The 19528-nt window shown below is 47.2% G+C and overlaps 1 protein-coding gene across 1 annotated transcript in view; it reads right to left on the reverse strand.

Moving 5' to 3' along the window:
• Nucleotides 1-13653, reverse strand: part of CACNA2D4 (calcium voltage-gated channel auxiliary subunit alpha2delta 4) — a gene marked incomplete at its 5' end in the record, with an annotated part of 120649 nt that extends 106996 nt beyond the window's left edge. Inside the window, 4 exons of the mRNA XM_080576086.1 lie at nt 1487-1546; nt 3019-3135; nt 8747-8828; nt 13547-13653. Coding sequence (XP_080432212.1) covers nt 1487-1546; nt 3019-3135; nt 8747-8828; nt 13547-13653 — 366 coding nt within the window. The remainder of the gene's footprint in view (nt 1-1486; nt 1547-3018; nt 3136-8746; nt 8829-13546) is intronic.
• Nucleotides 13654-19528: the final 5875 nt, after the last annotated feature.

The following is a 19528-nucleotide window of genomic DNA, read 5'->3' on the forward strand; positions in this document are numbered from 1 at the left end:
GATGGTTTCTGCCCAATTTCTTATTGTCAGGTACCCATGTTACTTGCAAGCATGGTCATAGCCAGCAGCCGAAGAGCCACCTAAGAGCAAAGGGACACAGTGACAGATTCCCATGGTCCCTCAGCACTATTTGAATTTCTAGCTGGAGAGGTGGAGTTGGACTTGATGATCCTTATGGGTCCCTTCCAACTTGGGATATTCTATGATTCTATGATTCTCGGTGTATCTGTCTCCTAGGTTTGCTACAGGGCATGCCTATGCTGATTCTAGTTGCCCTGTCTCTACTGTTGTCATTTACTGGAGTTAAATCCTGATGCACGTCCAGCCAGGGGTATCCCCTCACTGTGACTCCAAGCAGCAGGAGGACATCCAGAGCAAAGGATAGAGCAGAAAGTGCTCAAAGACAGCACTTTTCTCCCCTGTGAAATCCCAGTGGGGATTTACCACCTACGGATGTGTTAAGGTCTCCAGGATAGTCTCCACCGTTGGATAGCAGCTGAGTTTTAAAGTGTTTTTTATTCAGTTTACCTGAGAGAAAGTATATTTAAGGATATTCAAGCAGTAACAGTACTCAGGGGTGTGAATGGTGTGTGAATAGGGCCATGTGCCTTGACTCACACAAAACCCTTACTGTGAACACAGCTGACCCAAGTGGTATGACTATAATATGATTCTTAAACAAAGAGGTAAAAGAGGCAAAACTGATAGGTAGCTTGGTTTCAAGGATTTTCATTCCTTGCCTTTTCCAACATTGACAGCTGTACTTGGAGGGGTAGCTTGTACTTCTGCTACATGCTGGGCGTTTGTAGTATGGATAATGGACTTCATTAATCAGAGTTTTCACTCCAATTTCCTTCACGAGCAATAATCCCTTAGCTTAGTTACAAACAGTTATTAAGAGAAAGCCAATTATCTTAATTGCATGGACAGCACCGAACTGTCATCCAGTGGGAAGTCCTGATGCACGCATGTCTGCAGGGTAGAGAAAAGATGATTGGAACTGGTGAGAAATTCTTCTCACTGGGATTCACGGTTTGCTATGGGTATTTGTAACATTATGGCCTTTGCAACAGCACCTTTCTCATTGCTCATACACCCTTGATTTTTAGCTCATTCTCCAGGGAAGTAACTCAGGAGACACCAGCTAATTTGCACTAATGTGTCATGTAATAACAATGCTGGTGTGCAATAAAGGTAACGCCAATAACATCGTGCAACCCAGTGTCTTCCCAAATCCTTCCCATTCCTGAGCCAAAGGGACTAACCTCCTAGGTGTTGCTAGGCTTGGGATCTGCCAGGGGAGTTGAACTGGTTTCTAGACAAGCAGAATGTCCTGAAGACAAAGAAACCCCTAACCTGGCTCCTAGACAGAGGTTAAGCATGCCATGCCAAGTATTAGAGGTGAGAGGGTGCTTCTAGGCCAGCCTTTTGGCTGGTCCCTCTGAGGATATGAGCCATATTTTGTCACTGACAGGGATAAACTTACCTCCAGTGAGGAGTTGTACTCATGGTTCAGATCTGCATCCTCTGCTGCTTCCACCAATCGCTAATGCAAACAGATAAAGAAAGAGGAGGGTTGCTGTGGGAAGTCCCCAGAAACTTTTTCACCACTACCAGGAATTCACATAGTGAGAAGACGTGACCACCTCCCTGCACTACAACACAGTCATGGGGCTAAAAACCCTCTTTTCTACTTCCTTTCCTGGTGACCTGCCATCCTGTGCCGCAGTTTTACAACTTGGAAGGTATATTCACAACTATTTATGGCTGAGTGCATTAACACCTGCTTACCCTGGAGTCCCTAACAGGTCCCAAGCGATCTCAGGCATCACAGGACATGTACACACAAACAGAAACATGTCCAATTAGACAAACAACAGACATATCTCATTTTCCATGAGCCTTTCCAAAAAGCCATGGGAAAGGCATCCCAGACCCAGCCTGATGTCAGTATCTTGTCAAAGAAAAATGGCTTGTGGGAGTCTCAGCCTGCTTTTGTTACTGAAACACCATGACTTGATTTCATAGAGGGCTCAGCGATGCTAGGGCCATTTATAAGCTTTTACCATCTATGGGTGCCAATACAAGCACTAGTATTCTCCAGTATGATACTTCAGGGCACCAATTCTCACTTCGCACAGACTGGGGAGGAATCCAGCTACACATGCACATGCACAATTAGTGACTGTCTCAGCAAAGCTACTTTTTGTTCCTTCACAAAGGGTAAGGCAATCCAAACACTGGAAAGGCCTGGCTGTGAATTTAATGTTATGGGCCAAAGCCCTGACTCTAAATATGCCCACATTTCACTTTGAGAGTTAAATGATGTGTTTCTGGATGGCTTTTCCACATTAGATGCCTTAAACAGTCAAGGCTCTGTGACTACAGAAACAGGCTTTTTACAGTGGGTAAATACAAGGGAACATGATAGATCCTTAGATGCAAGAAGTAAGAGGGGCCGTAATGATTACCTGCTCTGGCCTCCAACACAGCAACATCCTAAGTCCACTTGCCACCTTCTCCGTGTTTCCCCCTGTATGCAGCTGGAAATCCAAGCGCCTTCCTTGCAGATCGTGTTCAGGGGCTGCAGGAATTTCCCCTGAGCCACACACACAGCCGAAACAAGCTACCAGTCTTCAATGGCCATAGGGCAAGGATGAACTTTATTCCCATTTGCAATAGGCTTGTTTTCCCCCGCTCTTTAAACAGCTACAGAATTAAACATCTTTTCTCCTAAGAGCGTTCATTCCCTCATATTCATTCCTAGACTTTGTTTTTATCTTATTTCTTACTCTGGGCTGACGGAGAAGCCAGCATTCCCTTGTCTGAACGCCCACGCCCTCCCACCAGTGTCTACTTAAAGCTCAGAAGGAGCCAGCTGCACCAGCAGGCGCTTGCTTGGGCGAGGAAGTCCTCGTGCTACCTCTGCGCCCACACGCTCCTGGTGCAGGCAGGAGGGGGTGACTGCTGTGGGGCCACCACGAGGGGACTTCCTTCCCGCAGCCCCTGTGGTCGTACCTCAACAGCTTCGACCTTCCTGCGGAGCATGCTTTCCATCTGCTCCGAGAACTTCTTCACCAGCTCCAAGCCGTCCACCTCTTTGATCTTCAGAGTCGGCTCCACGTCTTTGTACTTCTACCCAAGGGAAAGCAGAAAATCCTGCTGAGCAGGAGGCCCATAAGGAGAGGGTGAGACTGTTATTGTCAGCTGGGTATTGTCGTGGGTAAAGAAAGGTGCCTTGAAGGGTCCAGCCTGATTTACCACCTTCTCCCATCCTTGCATTTCCTCTTTTATACGCTGTAATTTGAGAGCATGCAGATCATTGACCAGAACATGAAGCATTCTAATTAAAAGCAACTGATCCAATTATGAGCTTGTGGCTTTTGAAAAAGTGGTGTACCTAGGAATTATGAGCATGGGTACTTCATGCTGTCTCCACCGGGAAAGACACCATAAGGAGGACGACCTGGATCTGATCGTTTCAGAACTGAACAGTTTCTTCTGGCCATGTTTTGTATAATGTAGGCACAAAAAACCTGAGAGTACTCCTAAACTGGATAATTGTAATTTACTTCCCTAAGCCTGCCCTTTCAAGACTGCATACAGTGATCTTTAATTCTTCTTTTTTGAAAAAAGTCCTAAGGCTAACAGGGATAAGCAGAAAGAAGGGGGCAAAAAACCTGCAATGGACACTATTTGAATAACACTAAAAAAAAAAAAAAAAGACAGAGCCTTGTCTCGCCGGCAATGAAACTGTTCAGTGGAAGTGTAGAGGCAAATGACTGGATTTCCCTGGTCCCTCATCATCACTTCTCTCTGCAGTATGTACACATCCCCTCCATCTCCATGTTGCATTAGCAGCAATCTCAGCCAGGGCTGCGCTTCTTGTGCTGGTACAAAGTGAGGAGGTGAAAAGGGTGAGGGGATGTCTGGGGCTTTAGCAGCACTTTTCAATTTAGAAGTGTGGGCGGAAGGACTTTGCATGTCTTGAGGATGAGCACACAGAGCTCCTTTTGTTCAAGCAGCTCACTGACCATCAGGGAAGGCAGCTGAGAAGCAGAGTGAAGAATGCCTTGAGGATGGGGCAGGCTGAGGATGTCAGACAGAAATAGCAGCAGCATCCAGCCTGCAGCATGCATGGCAGAGCTGCTAGCTCTGCCTGGTGTGATTAACAGCGAGGGTTTTACTGGATTAAAAATGCCAGGCCTCACATCCCCTTTGCTGCAGCTGGGTAGCTGGGACAGCAGGGGATGAGGAGGAAGAGGTCAGGATGAGCACAAAGGTTAGCCCAACCACGCTGCTGAAAGAGGGATGTGCAACAGCCCCCTGAGCGAGTGCCCTGGCTGATGACGAGACCGCAGCACACACCCCAGCTGCTGCTTGTCCCACTTAGCTCGTGTCATGGTTTCATCGGGAGGGAGGTGATCCCTGCCACGCCACACTTTAATCGGGCCCTCCTCGGGGGGAGGAGATTAATCTCTCCTGGGTGAGCTGGCGAAGGGGAGGCTACACCACTACACGCTTTACAAAGTGGCCTGCCATCGTTTACTTTGGGTCATGTCTTGAATTAAAAGAAGCAAAGCTTTTGCCTCTCAATTATTTTTAATGTGCTTTTGACACATTGACAAGTAGAGGTTAACAAGGAAAAAGCAATCACAAGCAAGCATGAACAGCCTGCTAATATCATACACATCTCAGCCCTGGGAACTAGCTAGTGCTGGGAAGATGTGGCAAAAGAAATTTTCGCTGCAAAATTTCAGTTGCCTATTGTGAGGGATAAACCAGGTTTGGGCTCAGATCCCCTTTGAGCTTTTTTCCTACAGATGATCCAGCAAGCTATTTTGTATCTGTATTACTTCCACTAAAGTCTCCTGCTATTAATGAGTATTTATTGCAAGAGTTCCTAGAGGTAGGCAACAGGATACCTGTTATTTCAGCACCGTCACCAGATGCCATGGCAGAAAGATGGCGAGCATCAACACTGACACTTGTAAACAACCAAGCACAGCCCAAGTTTAGGGCTCTGGTTATCAGATCACTGTATTTTATGGTATGGGAATCAGCCACAGGCTAGGGAGAACCAGCTGAAGAGATCTGATGTTAAAAAGGGACCAAACATGCAACTGAAATAACAGATCTTCTCACATACATCTAGCGCTTTACTCCCTTAAAAGAAGGAGGACAATTCATTACGCTTCTCCTTCCGTGGGGGTGGTAATTTAAAAGCGGAAGATCCAGAATTCAGAATCCAAAGTTTTATCTGTGAACTGAGATGTCACCAAATATATTTTCTCGTTCCCACCTCCATGAAATTAAGACCATTGAAGTATGTAGTGTTGCATTACTCACTGCTAGTGAAACTATATTAAGAGTGTGAAAGACATTCCTTTCATCTTTACCCAGAAAAATGTCTTGACTGTACTTATTTGTCTGTTCTTTGCCATGTAGTTATTTGTAGTGCTTTCTAGTAATCACACAGCTGGAGCAAAGCCCTACTGTCCTTTCTCAGCCCTATGCACCAGGGAAAGCAATTGGCACTTCAGCCTCAGGAGGAAGCAGGAGTTAATTCTCAGAAACATTTATAATACATCATTAACATAGCAGGGGAAAAATTAACTTTGGGGCCCGCCGAGGCCAATTGGTGTTTGTTTCACTCAGAGGCAAGCCAAGCCCTGGGGAGAAGAGGAGAACCACCATGGGGACCTCCTTGTGTGGCTGCAGTTGGTGGCCCCAGGTCTTTGGTGACTGGCAGCCAACAGCAGCAGCAGGACAGAGGTGAGCAGACCTAACAAGCCACAGGTTCAGGCTCTGCTTCACTCCAGCTGTGTTGCCCTCTGCTGTCCTAGAACCCATCCGACATTTTGCCACACATCCATGATCAGCAAGGCAGGCTGATATGCCAGACAGGTGCACAAGCTTGTCTTGATCCCTGCTGCACAGTGGTCAAGAGAATGCAACAAATGCTTCAGCCATCAAGTCAAAGCAACTCTTAGGCTTTTTCTACCTCTGTGAGGTTTAATTTGATGATACCTTGTCTGCTTGGGACTGAGAGCCACCGGGGGGCTTTCTCAAAACTCCCTGGCCCAGAGAACCCACCCTTGTAGATTCAAAGACAGCTGCTGGCTCACCAGGACTCTGTGAGCAATAAAACCTGGCAGGAAACGGAGTGTTTGGGTTTGCAGTGTGACATTTAGTTTCTTCTGAAGGAAAAAAAATTAACACAAAACCCCCATAGGAATCCAAACAAACTGTGTAAACCACAACAGGAAATTTATGCTAAATTAAGAGAAGGTTTACATGCAAAACATTCAGGTAACTGAGGAATTATGACTCTCGGAACAATAAACTAGTTACTTCATACCTATCAGGCACAAGGGAAACATGAAGTAAAATTTGAAAGGTACTGTTTGTTTGTGTTTTCTCAAAGAGAAAATACCCATCGATTTAAACAAGCCCCAAGGAAAGAGCTGTCTGGCACTCTGCGCTGCATTCCCCACCCCTGTGCCGGCCTGCACATACTAACCCACAAAGAAATATTTCATGTGAGCAAGAGGCAATGGCCTAAAAGTGAGAAAGGCATGTGGGGAGAAAAACCATTTGAATTTCCAGGGTGCATTTGGCTCCCCTGGCTGGACTTGTCTGTAGTCTGTGCACCAGGGCAGTGATCTCCATAAAGACATTTGGGGGTCTGCAAAGGTTCATCTGTGAGAAGCATGAGGCATGGAAAAAGTTGCCTGTTAGTAAGAGGTTAGTCTGCAGAATTGTATCAGGGGCCCAGAGGGAGCCCTTCAGGACAGTCCCTGGTTTGAGAAGCTGATTTGTGAGGTGTCCAACTCAGTGCTTGCTGAGGCTGATAGAAGGATTGAAGACGTGGGTGTTGACTGTTCCTCCCCTCTTTTCCATTATCCCATGAAAGCAGGGGGAAATGAAAGCTTAAGGAGGGGGGACTTGAAGGGTGAAAGGTAAACCTGACCTCTCTGAACTGCTTTGGCCAGGGTAGGGCAGGATGTGCATTTGGGAGATGACTCTGCTGGAGTGTAGACAGAGCTAGGCTGGATCAAGCTCATCTGTCGCCCCTGCTGGAAGTGGTGACAGTGACTCACTGGAGGACATTTTCTCTCTGAGTCATGGGTGACACTGTCCCGCTCTGTGCTTTGCACAGCCTCTGGACACCACTACCTGTCTGTGCTGCATCCAGGCCCCAAGATATGCTCTTGCAATTCAGACACCTTCAAATCTACGAGAAGGAACCTGGACTAGGGCAGGCACATGTCATTTTGTAAGGCCAAAAGATCTGTCAGGTCACCAGGGAAAATAGCTCTGCCTCAGCTCCCCTCAGGAGGAATGCTAGATTGGATTTGGCTAGATTCAGACTTCTTTTTCATCGGTTTTCTTCTCTTTCAGTGAATTACACCAAAAGCTGATAGTTATGATTATTATTATATTTTTTTCTCCAAGATCTGGTTGCCATGACTGTCACTCCTAGTGGTTCTGTACCAACCTCTACAGGTCTCCTGCAACCCCTACCTCTAAAAAAGATCAAAATCCCAAGAAACAAAGCATGCAGTGTGGTCAGAGGGAGGTAAGAGGACCCAGTGCAACATCTCCAGAGGACCAATGCAGCACAGTTATCTATCTCAACACCCACCTCTCTGTGCCATGGCTGCCATCCTCGGCCTCCACAATTAACTTTCAATGATGCCAGCATTTTCAAGCTATAACCTGTTCTCCACCTCCCCACTGACTTTTGGACCTTAAAGAACATAAACTCTTAATCTGTTAAGAACAGTACCCACAGAAATAGCGCAGACTAGCTGTATTGAAGCAGCAAGGAGAAGACAGTGACGGCAGTGTTTTTTCCACACTATCAGGTAGCACCCCTGACACCTTCCAGAAAAAAATCTGGAATCTGCAGATTTTGCTGGACAGCAAATACTGATCCAGCACCAGGCACAGATATCTGACTATCAGATAACCCTAATTTGGGTGTCTTTGTTGATTAATACAGCCTGCCGCAGCTTTGGGCAGTGATCACAAAGAGGAAAAGAGGAGCAGCCGTTCAACTCTGACTTAAGGAATCAAAGGCTACAGGGCAGATTCCCTATGGGTGCAAACAGGAAAATTTAATTAAAGTCCCTGGAGTCGCAACCCTCAGTGCTGAGAGTTTAGCACAGCAGTGTGTTTTTCAGGACATGTGCCTCAGAGACCCTGTCCAAAGGGTAGTTTTAAAGACAATTCAAAGAGAGGAAAGTGCCTTGATGAGTCACTGGAGGGAGACAGAAGAGGAAGCAGAAACAAACAAGAGTATCAGCTGGAGAGCTACAGGAGGGGACAGTGGGGTGATGACGAGCAGATGAGTGATGAGCAGGCAGAGAGGGACTGATGTGCAGTTAGGAAGGGAGGACTGAAAGGCCAGTATGAGAGGGAGTGAAGTGATCACAGGGAAAACTTGACAAGTACTGCTAATTTTTTTATTTTTTTTATTTAAACGATTGGACAATTTAGGTGGCATTTGTCCATAGCTAGTGAAGGCAGGAAAGGCATGAAGTAGATCACCCTCTCTGCAGTTCAGCATAGCTATGGGACATCTCTTATCATGGATATGAACCCATGTGGTTTTAAAAGTTAGCTAGAGAACTGCATGCTTATCTTCTTCCACCCCAGATTTTCTATGGAGGGAATTAGGTTGGAAGGCTACATGGGGAGAAGCAGCAAGGCCAGAGGAATCCTCACAGCTGTTGCCTACCTTCTGCAGCAGGAGAGATCCTGAATACTTGGTCACAATGGAGTACAGCTCCCCACCAAAGGCATCCGCCCAAGACTTCACCCTAAAAAGAGGAAAAAAGGGAAAATCAATAATAATAATTCAAAGGCAAGAGGACTGCTTACTTCTTCAGTGACAGTTCCATTTTCCTAAGTATGAAGCTTCCCATATTTCTCTGAGCCTCTACAGTGAGAATGATAACACTTTCTCTCCAGCCTGCTTGTGAGACAAGCAGTAATAGAAGCAAGAGATGGTGGTCTTGAATATTCAACCTCAAGACACTGGCCAGCAAGTAGCAGCAGGGAGATCTGCTGGTCTTGGCCACTGCCTGTTGACTCAGAGTGGAATCTGTCTCACCTAACTTTAGAGGTGTTAAGGTAAAAGTTGCACATTTAGTCTTAGATATCATCTGGTCTCCTCTGTTGTAAGTAAAGCAAAATAAATAGCTCTCTTGAGACACTTGTCTTCTCTGATTACAGACAGAACCTAGAACGAAGGGGCAGACACCAAACGTCAAGCCAGCTGAACAGAAATAAGCATCAGTGCTGAAGGAAGTTGTCAGGACTCAGCCCTGGATTCAGTTGCTAGAGCTGTGTGGGGCAGAGGCTAACGAGCCAGATGAATTCACTGCTCTCAGAGGAGATACTACAGCTTCATAATGCCAGAGGAGATTATGCACCTCCTCATTGTAAAACACTACTCACATTTGTGCCATCCTGTAAATAACTGATGATAGCAATACCACATGGAGAACATAAGGATGCTGAAGAGCAGCCTGAACACTCAGCCATCCAAATGAAAATAGATGGCTCTCATAATTGACAGAGCACTTCATCAGAAATCTGTTACATGATTCACATTAGGCAGTTCCACCTACATGCAGTTCCTTCAGCAAGGATTCACTGAGGAGAGATTTATTTAATGGAATAAATGGCCTTCTCCACTTACCAGAAAACACAACTTATTTATGGGCTGCAGAGTCTTACCTAAGGCTCTAAGTGGATGCCTCCTGGCTCCCAGCAGGCTTTAACCCCAGGGCCTGATGGTCCAGCACATCACACCATTTTTATGGCAGAATAATACACAGATATAAAGATGAGCTCCAGAGCAAAGCCAGCGCAGCAGTGGTGGAATAACCACAACAGCTAGCCTTAGCCTAGGGAAGTCTGTCTGCTTAGGGTCGTCAATTGCAAATGCAGGTTGACGGGCAGCCATGGGTTGAGATTTAGAGCCTCTGTAAGGCTTCTCTTAACAGCACTTCTCTTCACTGTCTACAAAGGGACCACAATGCAAGTAGGTGCCCTTTGTAACTATTCCTTAATTGGCAACAAGGTGTTCATTTCCAGCTGCTGAGTGTGAACGAGCACCAGCTAAAGCCAATAAGTACAACTCCATCGTTTGGACATTGTGAGATGTATCTTACTTTGACAGCCAGAGCTTTTATCTCTTCATTTCATTCTTAGAGCAAAAGGAATACAAGCATTTGGTAGGAGACTAGGATTTATTGCTGCTTATAAGACTTATTCTACCATGCCCAGAAAAAAAGAAGAGGATAACACAAAAAGACACCCCATGGGATGCTCTCCTGACTGTTGTAGTAATTGTCTTATTGCCTGAGGATCTATGAGCCAACATTAACTTGATGCCCCACCAGCAGATGGTTTTACAGCTTTTATATATGAGATATTTTGTGCTGATATTAACTAATATTCTCCAGATCTTTTCACCTTCTACTGCAGAAAGAGAGAACCTAAACATGAAGTTTGGGATAGTAATTTTTTCAGGGAGATTTATTTTGACCTGTTTTCAAAATTAAAAATAAAAAATCAGGGGTGTGTGGTCATGCCTTTTTTTGTTTTGTACTGCGTCTGTGGCCATGCATGTGACCCTCTTCCTACTACCCCTAGTAATTTTTCTACTCCACAGGGTGGAAGACTCAGAGATATTAGGTTCTGACTAGTGGGTGTAGTTGGGCAGCTGCAGCAGAACGATGCAGTTATTGAGGCAAAAGGTTTGCAATATGAGCTTAGCAATTAGTAATCAGTAGAGAAGCCAAGCACAAGGCACAGCTTCATGGAAAACCAAGCCCCACTGCTCAGGGAACTGCTTGGCTGTAAAGTCGTCAAGTCCTGGTGCCATGCAATTACATGGGATTCTCAGCTTTCATAAAAACAGGAAAGGGGGGTTTGCGTTTTAGCCTTTGAGGCTATGTCAAAAGAAGCGTAAACATGTGAATGTTGAAACACGCAGTAACTGCAGAATTCAAGGGAAAGAAAAAAAGGAAGAGTTCAGGATTGACATAATGTCTAAGCCAGTCTCCAAAGCGTTAAGTGCTAGCCTGAGCATTCAACTCAACAGTGTCGCCTGTTTGTGACTTTTTTTTTTTTTTTACATAAATGAGAGAAAAGGTCAGTCTACAATTCTGCTGACTCCATGAGCTCAGGAGCAAATGGATAGAGGTGGTTGGGGCAGCCTCAAGAAGCCGAGCCACACTGATATTCACCTCTCCCACCAGCATTTCCTGATGTGCCCAGCAGGCACAGGCTGAGCATCCAGCCCAAACCATCCTCATGACTGCAAGCAAGCCCATGCCATGGCCAGCTTATAAAAAAAGCTGTGTCTGGAAGACAAGAGGAGGTGATTTGTATGGCAAACTTGCACCCCAGAAGCATTGCTGGCAATTGACCCAGCAGAATTTTGCACCCCTGGAGTTAAAGCCAAGAGATCTTTGCAAAGACATGAATAAGTTGGTGATGAACCGAGTGAGGTGCCACAAAGCCAGGCTTAGGAGCAGAAGAGGCTGAGTTAGCTTTGTGTTACTTTACAGCGATTAGACTCAGACGGTGCTTAAAAGCTTTTAGTTTTATGTCTTCAGAATGTCCTTGTGCAATCTATGAAGCAGGTCCATTTTCTGCTGATTTACTCCCTTTGCTCCTCTGGTCAATGTGCACTTCTCCTGAAATTTTATTTGAAAAGGGCAACTTTTGTGTTGCAGTCAAATTCATGAGTGGATTTGAAACACCAGGGATTAATTCAGCTCTTGGTCTGGTTTCAGTACCAGGGGAGAAAAGCTCTTTTTCCATTGTTTATTCTTTAGTCTTGTACATGAGTAAGTTCCAGATTGTGCAAAGTGACGCAACTGTTTTCTCAGTAGTAAAGGGCTATCACATTATAACCAAACACATCAGAAAAGGATTTGGTCAGAGATTGCCTGCCTGTAATCCCTGCACTTGTATTCAGTGGCAAAAACAGCAGAAAGGACAGGCTGTCTTCTTAATGCCACAGATTTCAAGGCTAGAAGGTATTTCCATGCAGCATTTACTCTGGGCACAGAAAGTCTTTTTTTTTTTTTTTTTTCCCACAGTCTGAAATTATTAGAGATTGAATTTTATTCTACAGCTGAGGTAGTATTTTAATTTTATTCTACAATAGAGGCTGGATTTTATTCTATGAAGCAAAGAGAGAGAGGAATATATGGATCTCAAGGTCCTGTCTCCAGGCCCCGTTGAAGAGCACAGGGACACTGCTGCAGTTTGAAGGCCGTCATCCCTGGCTGCACAGAGAGGTGGAGGTGTGGGGTGGGTTGGGCACCACTCTGCACAACCTGGGCATCCCTTCTGCGAAACCCAAATGAGAAGAATTTTGCTGAGGCAGGGTTTGGTAAGGGCAGCCAAAATGAAGGTGGTGGCAAAGTGTCCTGAGAGCCCCTCGGTGCAGCGCTTGGTAATCACGTGGGCCATGCTGGTGAGCACACCTGCAAGGGTCTTACTGGTACTTTTTGAACATAAAATGCTTTCTCAAAGTGTTGACTCTGGCTCCGGAGGACTTGGGTTGGTCTAGAGGACATAGCTCTTTCTGAAACTTGATGGCAACATTGTCTCCTCCCTGCGCTATCCCCCTTCCCTGTGCAGACCAACCCATCCCAGCCCTAGAGAAGATGCCCCCCAAGCACTTTTACCAACCACCTTGCTGACGTTTTTAATCCTTACAGGATTTAACTTGCCTAAATCAGCTTAACAAGGTGAGGTTTCCACAAGCTCAGCTTGCTGGGCCCTGCTAGCCTGCTGGCGGGCTCTGAGGTGGAGCAGAGTGGCAAGACAAGGTGCCGTGGTCCCTGTCCTCTATTCAGCCTCCCCCTTTAGCATCCACTGACACGAATTAAAACACACAGATAAATACGAGTGTGTATCACGCAGGCCGCGTGTGTGCACCAGTGAACCCTTGCTTTTTTCAGCCCCCATCACAGCAGGCTAGCACAGGGATCAGTACCAGTGATATATAACAGTAAAAAGAGCTGCAGACCTTGCTCTGCACAATCTGGCTCAAGGGTTGAAGAGAAGGGTCATCGTCCTAACATGCCACACCTATGGCTCCCCAGGCCGTATCCTGGCCAGCGCTGTGTCCCCACAGGCTGCACGCCAGCACCCGCGAGAGCAGCCCTCAGCACAGGCTCTGAGGCTGCCTGTGTTTGCCTCCATGGCCGAATTACCTGGGCTGGGGGCTTGTGAACGTGCCTGTGCTCTGGCTTTGCCTTCCACCGCCCAATGCAGCAAGTGGAGCATTAAAAGATGTCCAAGTGCTCATCTAAAGCAGATGGGTGTCACTGCCCTGCTTGGCGAGTAGGGAAAATGAGGCTTCAGCGTCAGCACTGGAGCTGGGAACCGAATCCATGGCTCCTGTGCCCGTGTCCTCTCCAGGGGTCATCACTGCCACCTTTCACAATGCCTCGGGGAAATGCCAGTCCCCTCCCACCCCACGCCGAAATGCGAGGGAAGCACTCACGTCTCCAGCGGTATCTTGGTCTGGGGCCGGGTGGAGGGCAGGAGGCAGAAGAGGCAGAGCAGCAGCGTCGGGACGGCCCCGCGCCCCATCCTCCATGCGCCAACCATCAGCGAGGGGACCAGCCAGCAGGATGCGGGGGGTCTCTGCTCTTCTTGCCACCCCAGGGGGGTCCCCGCGCGGTCCCCGCCATGCTGCAGGCCCGGCACCCCGAGGAATGGCCGCACCGGGAGGCAGCTCCGTGCCCGGAGCTGCAGCGTCTACGTAATCCCCTGCCAGCCCCTTAATCCCCTGGCCGAGCAGCAGCCGCCGCAGATTTAGGGAAGTGGAGTGGGATAAAATCACCCGGGATTACTCTGATTCCTGAAGACAGGTCTCGGCTTCTCCAGCCGGAGGTCAGGGTGGCCTGGTTTAAAGGGGTTGCATCCACGCTCCTGAACCCCCCCCAACCTTTGATCTCTCCTTCCCATGCAACGGGGTGCTGAGTGCCCTGCTCGGGCACCTTGGCAGTGTCCAACACACACCCAAGACTGGTTCGTCGTCTCATGGTGTCTTGAGGCCTCATTCAGGCCAGCAGAGGGGACAGGAATTGGGCAGCAAGGAAGGACTCTGCCCATTAATCACCTCCTAATGTGAGTGATTATTTATTAATAGCCGAACCTCTTCATTTGGGCAACACTCAATTGAGATTGCCATCCCTTGATCTGTGTCTGGGGACCAATGAATTAAAGGAGGCCGACAGCTGAACTTGATGAACAACAGAGAGCAGCAAAGTGCACGCTCAGATGAGGGGCACGCTTCAAAAGCTCATTATCATCACGGGGAGTATGAATTATAAATAACTATAGATAGAGCAGTGGAAAGATTATAAATGATGAGAGCGATCTGTTGAACAGCCGGTGGCTATGTTTTCACCCGTTTGTTAGAATATCTTCCAATCACCTTTTGCACCTTTAAAAATGGTTTGTTTTATATAAAATGCAAAGCCATAATAGATTGTCAAGTTTCTGGTAAGAACGTGAATGGGTTAGCTGCCTGTCAAACTACTGAAGTAAAACCAAGACCCCTATTATAGATGTGCTACTGAGTGCAGCTTTGGTGCCACACATTAAATGGGACAATAGAAGTAGCAGAGAAAATACAGAGAAGGAAATAAAATGGTGATACATGGAATCGAGGTTAAATTGTATGATGTAGAGGCTTGAAAGCCCAGGGTGAGCAATTAAATAATTACAAGGCTGACTCACCCCAGGACAGTATGTTTTCTGCATTTATTGCAATCTTTACTCCAGACTGAGTGTCTTTTAAGTTACAATCTTGTTCAAGCACATATTGTGGGCCCGAAGGGCTGAAATTTCCAGATGATGGTCTTAAATCTGTGCTGTGCAAAGGGTTACATGGGAAGGCTGAAATGGCTCTTTTAGACCTTAAAATCTACAAAAAATCAATTTCTACACACACAAACTCACACTCTACAGACAGTGCCTTCAGGGTACCATGTGGCTGTACAGCAAATGGCATCGTTAGCAGACGAAGGTAATAGACAGACAGGTCTGGATCTTACCAATGCATTTCTCAAATGTCCTAAATGTGCTGTGGGGGCCCTGCAGTGAACAGGGGCCAGCACAGACACGGACTACCCAAGAGGACCCTGAAGATGGAGAAACATCTTCCTCCCATAAATACTCATTGCAGACAAGGGGTGTGAAGGCCTGTGAGAATGGAAGGAGCTGGTTGCTCTTCCCTGGACTGTGATCGTGCTGCTGGCACTGGGGGCCACAGAACCAGGCTTCTTTGGCTTTTCCTCCTCTTCTTCCTCCTCCTTCTCTTTCTCCTCTCTCTACATCTTGAAAAGAAAAGAAGGTTTTTCTAGGAGGGTCTATGAAGACCGACCCCTCAAGGTCTCATTTCTCATTTACCAGGATTAAAAATGAAGGGTAGAGTCCAGGCCTAACAGGACATTTTTCTGGATACTTCAGGGAGGACATGATAAAAATTCACATGCTGGAAAAAAAAAAAAAAAAGAAAAGAGACAGAGAGAGATCTGAAGGCAGGAGAATCCACATTTCAGATGGCATTTTCTCTCCACTTTGCAAGGAGCCATAAACAAATAGTTATTCTGAGTGATTTTTGCAGCATCTTTTTGCTAACCCTTCCAGTCATTTTGTGCTATTTGCAGCTGGGACCCAGTTTAATCCAGATGGGTTCTGGCAAGAGCCCTGCTCTGTGTTTGGAAAACCAAGGAGATGCAGCAACACGCTGAAGTGGGAGACCCAAATTCTTTTATTTGGATTGATCTCGTTCAATGGATATCAGTTAATGGGTGTATCTCACTTAACTCCTTAATGGTCTAAAATTGCAAGGGAATGGGATTTGAAGGTGAAATGAAAATAGCACGGAAAGCTGGAAGACACTAGGTGACCGAGAGCCCTTAATGGGATTAGTGTCTGTCGAGATGCTTCTGCAGAGCTCAGGCGCTGCAGCGTGAGCACAGCTGGAGCACAGGAAGGAGATAAGCGACAGCAGGGTCACCCTGGGAAGGAAGAAAATGAATCCTGTGAGAAAGAATGAGAGCAAATATGTAACAAGGTGTGGGGATCTGAGGAAGGTTGCAAGAGATATGGGGTGAGACAGTAGAGAAAATGAGAGCTAAATTTGCAAAACCACAGGGCAATAAAAAGTGCCAGTGTGATTTTGTGCAGTATTCACAGGCACAGGGAAGATTTACCAGCTCTGTTCATTTCTGATTTGACTGAGCCCAGTTTGGATTATCTTGTTATGAGAAGGTGCTGGCAAATGTCAGGACCAGCGAAAGAACAAATACAGTCAAAACTCTGGTGTAAGCGGTGCATGAGGACAGTTTATTAAAGACACCAGGAATCCTCATGTCCATGTACTGGTGCTTGTGTTGCCAGCTTTGTCTGACTGGAGCTGGTCACCAGACACTTCTTCCCCCTGTGCACCTCCCAGGTGGCCCATGTGGTGAGGCAGGGATGAGCCCCCATCCACTGGGCACTCTGCAGCAGTCACTTGGGGCCCACAGGGAGCAAGAATCAGGGACATTTTCTAGATATTAGGACAGGGAAGAGGGTGTAGGATGTGTGTGCTGAGTTGATTTTCATTCTGGAGACACTGGGATCTTGCTGCGTGCTTGCCACCACCTCATGCCTCAAAGCAAGTCTTCCTCCATCATCATCCTGAACATAAAGCAGCATCATTGCTTAATAATAATTGTTTGTTTTTATTTTCTATAACTTAAAGCAAGGACTGATGGGAATAAACTATGTGATCTTGCTCACAGCAGATGCATTTATCTGAGATCATAACCTCGTGCCTCTCTCTGTCTCATGGCAGGACCTCTTAGCTAAGTATCCGTGTACAAAAGCTCCTTTCTACCCTGCTCAAATATTGTGCTTGTGAAACTGCTCCCTCAGCTTGTGCTGAAGCCTGTATCCTGTTTGTGAGATACGAGGACGATGTCTCTGGCCTGCCTGAGTGGGTTTAACTGTTCTTTGGAGTGGTTTGGAAAGCAGCCGTGCAGTGTTTTGCCAGTAGCAGAGAATCTGATCTGCCTGTCCCATCAGCAGCCAGGAGGAGGGGACCCTCGCCAGAGCCAGTGGAGGAAAAGCACTTTTTTTTTGTGGTTTTACTGGCTGGCCGTGCAAATCTCTTCTGATCAGGTTTCAGAGCTGTGGAGGGTTAGTACTCGTGAGCCAAGTTTGTGGAGGTGTGGATTCAGTGGGCGAAAAGGGCTGCAGACTTGAGGCAGGCCCCCAGGCTGGGGTCTGGAGAAGCATCTCTGTCCCCATCCCCGTCCCCTCCATGTGCTGCCCTGCCTCTTGGCCAGACCACGCCAGGGCCAGCTGAGCCCCGGGGAGGTCAGCACAGTGGGGTGGTGGATGTGGGTCTCTGGTGTCTGCCCAGCTGGCGGCCTACCTGGGCGGTTTGGGAGATGGAGAGCTGGAAGCTGTGCTGGCTGGTGGTGCTGGCTGAGCCATCTTCCTGAGTGCCCCTTTCTCACTGCTCTTGATGGGAAAATGACAACCCCCTCACTCCCAGGTGTGTTCTGGGTTAAACTAGCTGCTTTTAGTACCATCTGGCTGCAGGGGAGATGCTGGATACCCTCTGACGTGGTGCGGGGAAGGGTTCCTCTGCTGTTGGAGACCAGGCTGACGAGCGACAGTGGTCACAAGGGGACCCTGATGTCCCTCCACAGAGCAGGTGCACTGATACCTCACTGAGCCCTTTGCAGAGCAGGACAGATTTACCCCTGGTGTAACCCCGGGGGTGTACAGGCAGGTATTGTATCTGATTTTCTGCATTTCATGGAGCAGCGAATAATGGATGAACGTCAGGCCTACAGAGCACCATCAGATGTCTGGCCAAACATGGCCCTTTAGACCTCCATTCCACACGGCTGCTCTGTAAATATCTGCCTGGAAGTTGTTCATCAGCAGGCTGCATGCTCTCCCTGTTGTTTATAGAAGCAGCCATGTAGGTGTCATATTAATTAATGCCTTTGGCTGGTTACTTTGCCTTTTCCTTTTTTTTTTTCTTTTTCCCCACAGCTCTTCTCTAAATTTAGACTTGTTTAAATACCCCAAGATGAAACTAGATTTAAAAAAAAAAAACAACAAAAAACCTCTGCGCAGTCTCAGTGTTCAGAGCAGCAGGACATTCAGGGCACTCAGGGAGACACCAAGGGAGAGAAATCTGGAGAAAAGGAGCACTGAAGCATCTCCCACTGTCTCTGAAGGCAGAGCAAGGCAAGAAGAAGAAGAAAGAAAAAGGAAAAAAAAAAAAGGAAGTATTAAGTGAAAGCAGATGCTCAGTTTGGGAAGAGCTGTGAGCAGACAGCAGCTTTCCAGGGTCCTGTCACAAAGGTAGCCATAGTGAGTCAGCTTTATCTTTCTCCCTCTTCTACCAAAGGGTTAAACTTAATCTTTTCCATTTCGAATCCACATGACCTGAAGGAACTTGATTAGGAGGAAGGGAAACCCCATTTTAAAAGGGTTTAAAGCCTCTCCTGGTAAAGCGACTGCGCTAGAACAGCTTTTTCGAGGGAGGAGGCTTCGCTTCCCGGGGAGCCCCAGGAACTGCGGTGCATCAAGCGACTAACCAAATGATGCCACTTAATCTGCTAATCTCCACAGCCACAAAAACACTTGACTCAGTGCGCGTCTCACAACATCCTTCATGTTGCCAAATCCTTTGTATTAAACGCATGATGCAATGACCCTGCTCAGAGGACATGCTGCAAATACCTCCTTCTCCCCACTCAGTGTGTCAATGAGGATTTGGGACTTTGCAAGGTTAACAGCACAGCGGTGTTTGGGCTAAATTAGGGTTGCTCCAGGCTGGCTAGGCTAGAAGAAAGGAGGGTCCCTCCTCTCCTTTCCTGTGTCCCCGTCAGGGTCAGCAGATGTGGGGGACAGAGATGAGTTACCTGCCCTTGTGGTCTGATGTTACCACCTCACCTATTTTCTGAAATCCTGATGAGGATTTATGAGAACGGCTGCAGGCTGCTTTGGGAGTGCAGGATGCTCACTGATTCTCTGTGCTCTTGCAGGGCTGGGGGCTGCCTCCTCACTCAGCAGGTTATCTGTGGTCACAGCCAGCAATCCACCGTGTTTTGTGTCCCTCCCTGATTTATTTGGCCTGTGTTGTCAGCTGGAGCCCTGGGCAGTGGTGTCCCTGCTCCAGCAATGGCAGCGGGTTGGGCTCGGAGCAGCAGAGCTGGGTGCAGGGCTCTGCAGACCTCTGTAGCAATTTGGGCATCAGCACCAGCCTGTCTGGGAAAATAGCATCAATAAACAGGAGCCGGCTGCCCCCCGTGTAGCATATAATGGCAACGGGCTCTGAGGCTGTGGGTTTGCACAATAAATACAGCTTCCTTGCCTGATCCCCAGAGAGCTGCAGCATGCGACCATAGCACAAATAAGGGGCAATGACTATGCAGAAAGCCTCCTTTAATTGTTTTGTAAT

This window comes from Anser brachyrhynchus, assembly GCF_964034855.1.
Source record: "Anser brachyrhynchus genome assembly, chromosome: 1".
Lineage (NCBI taxonomy): Eukaryota > Metazoa > Chordata > Aves > Anseriformes > Anatidae > Anser > Anser brachyrhynchus.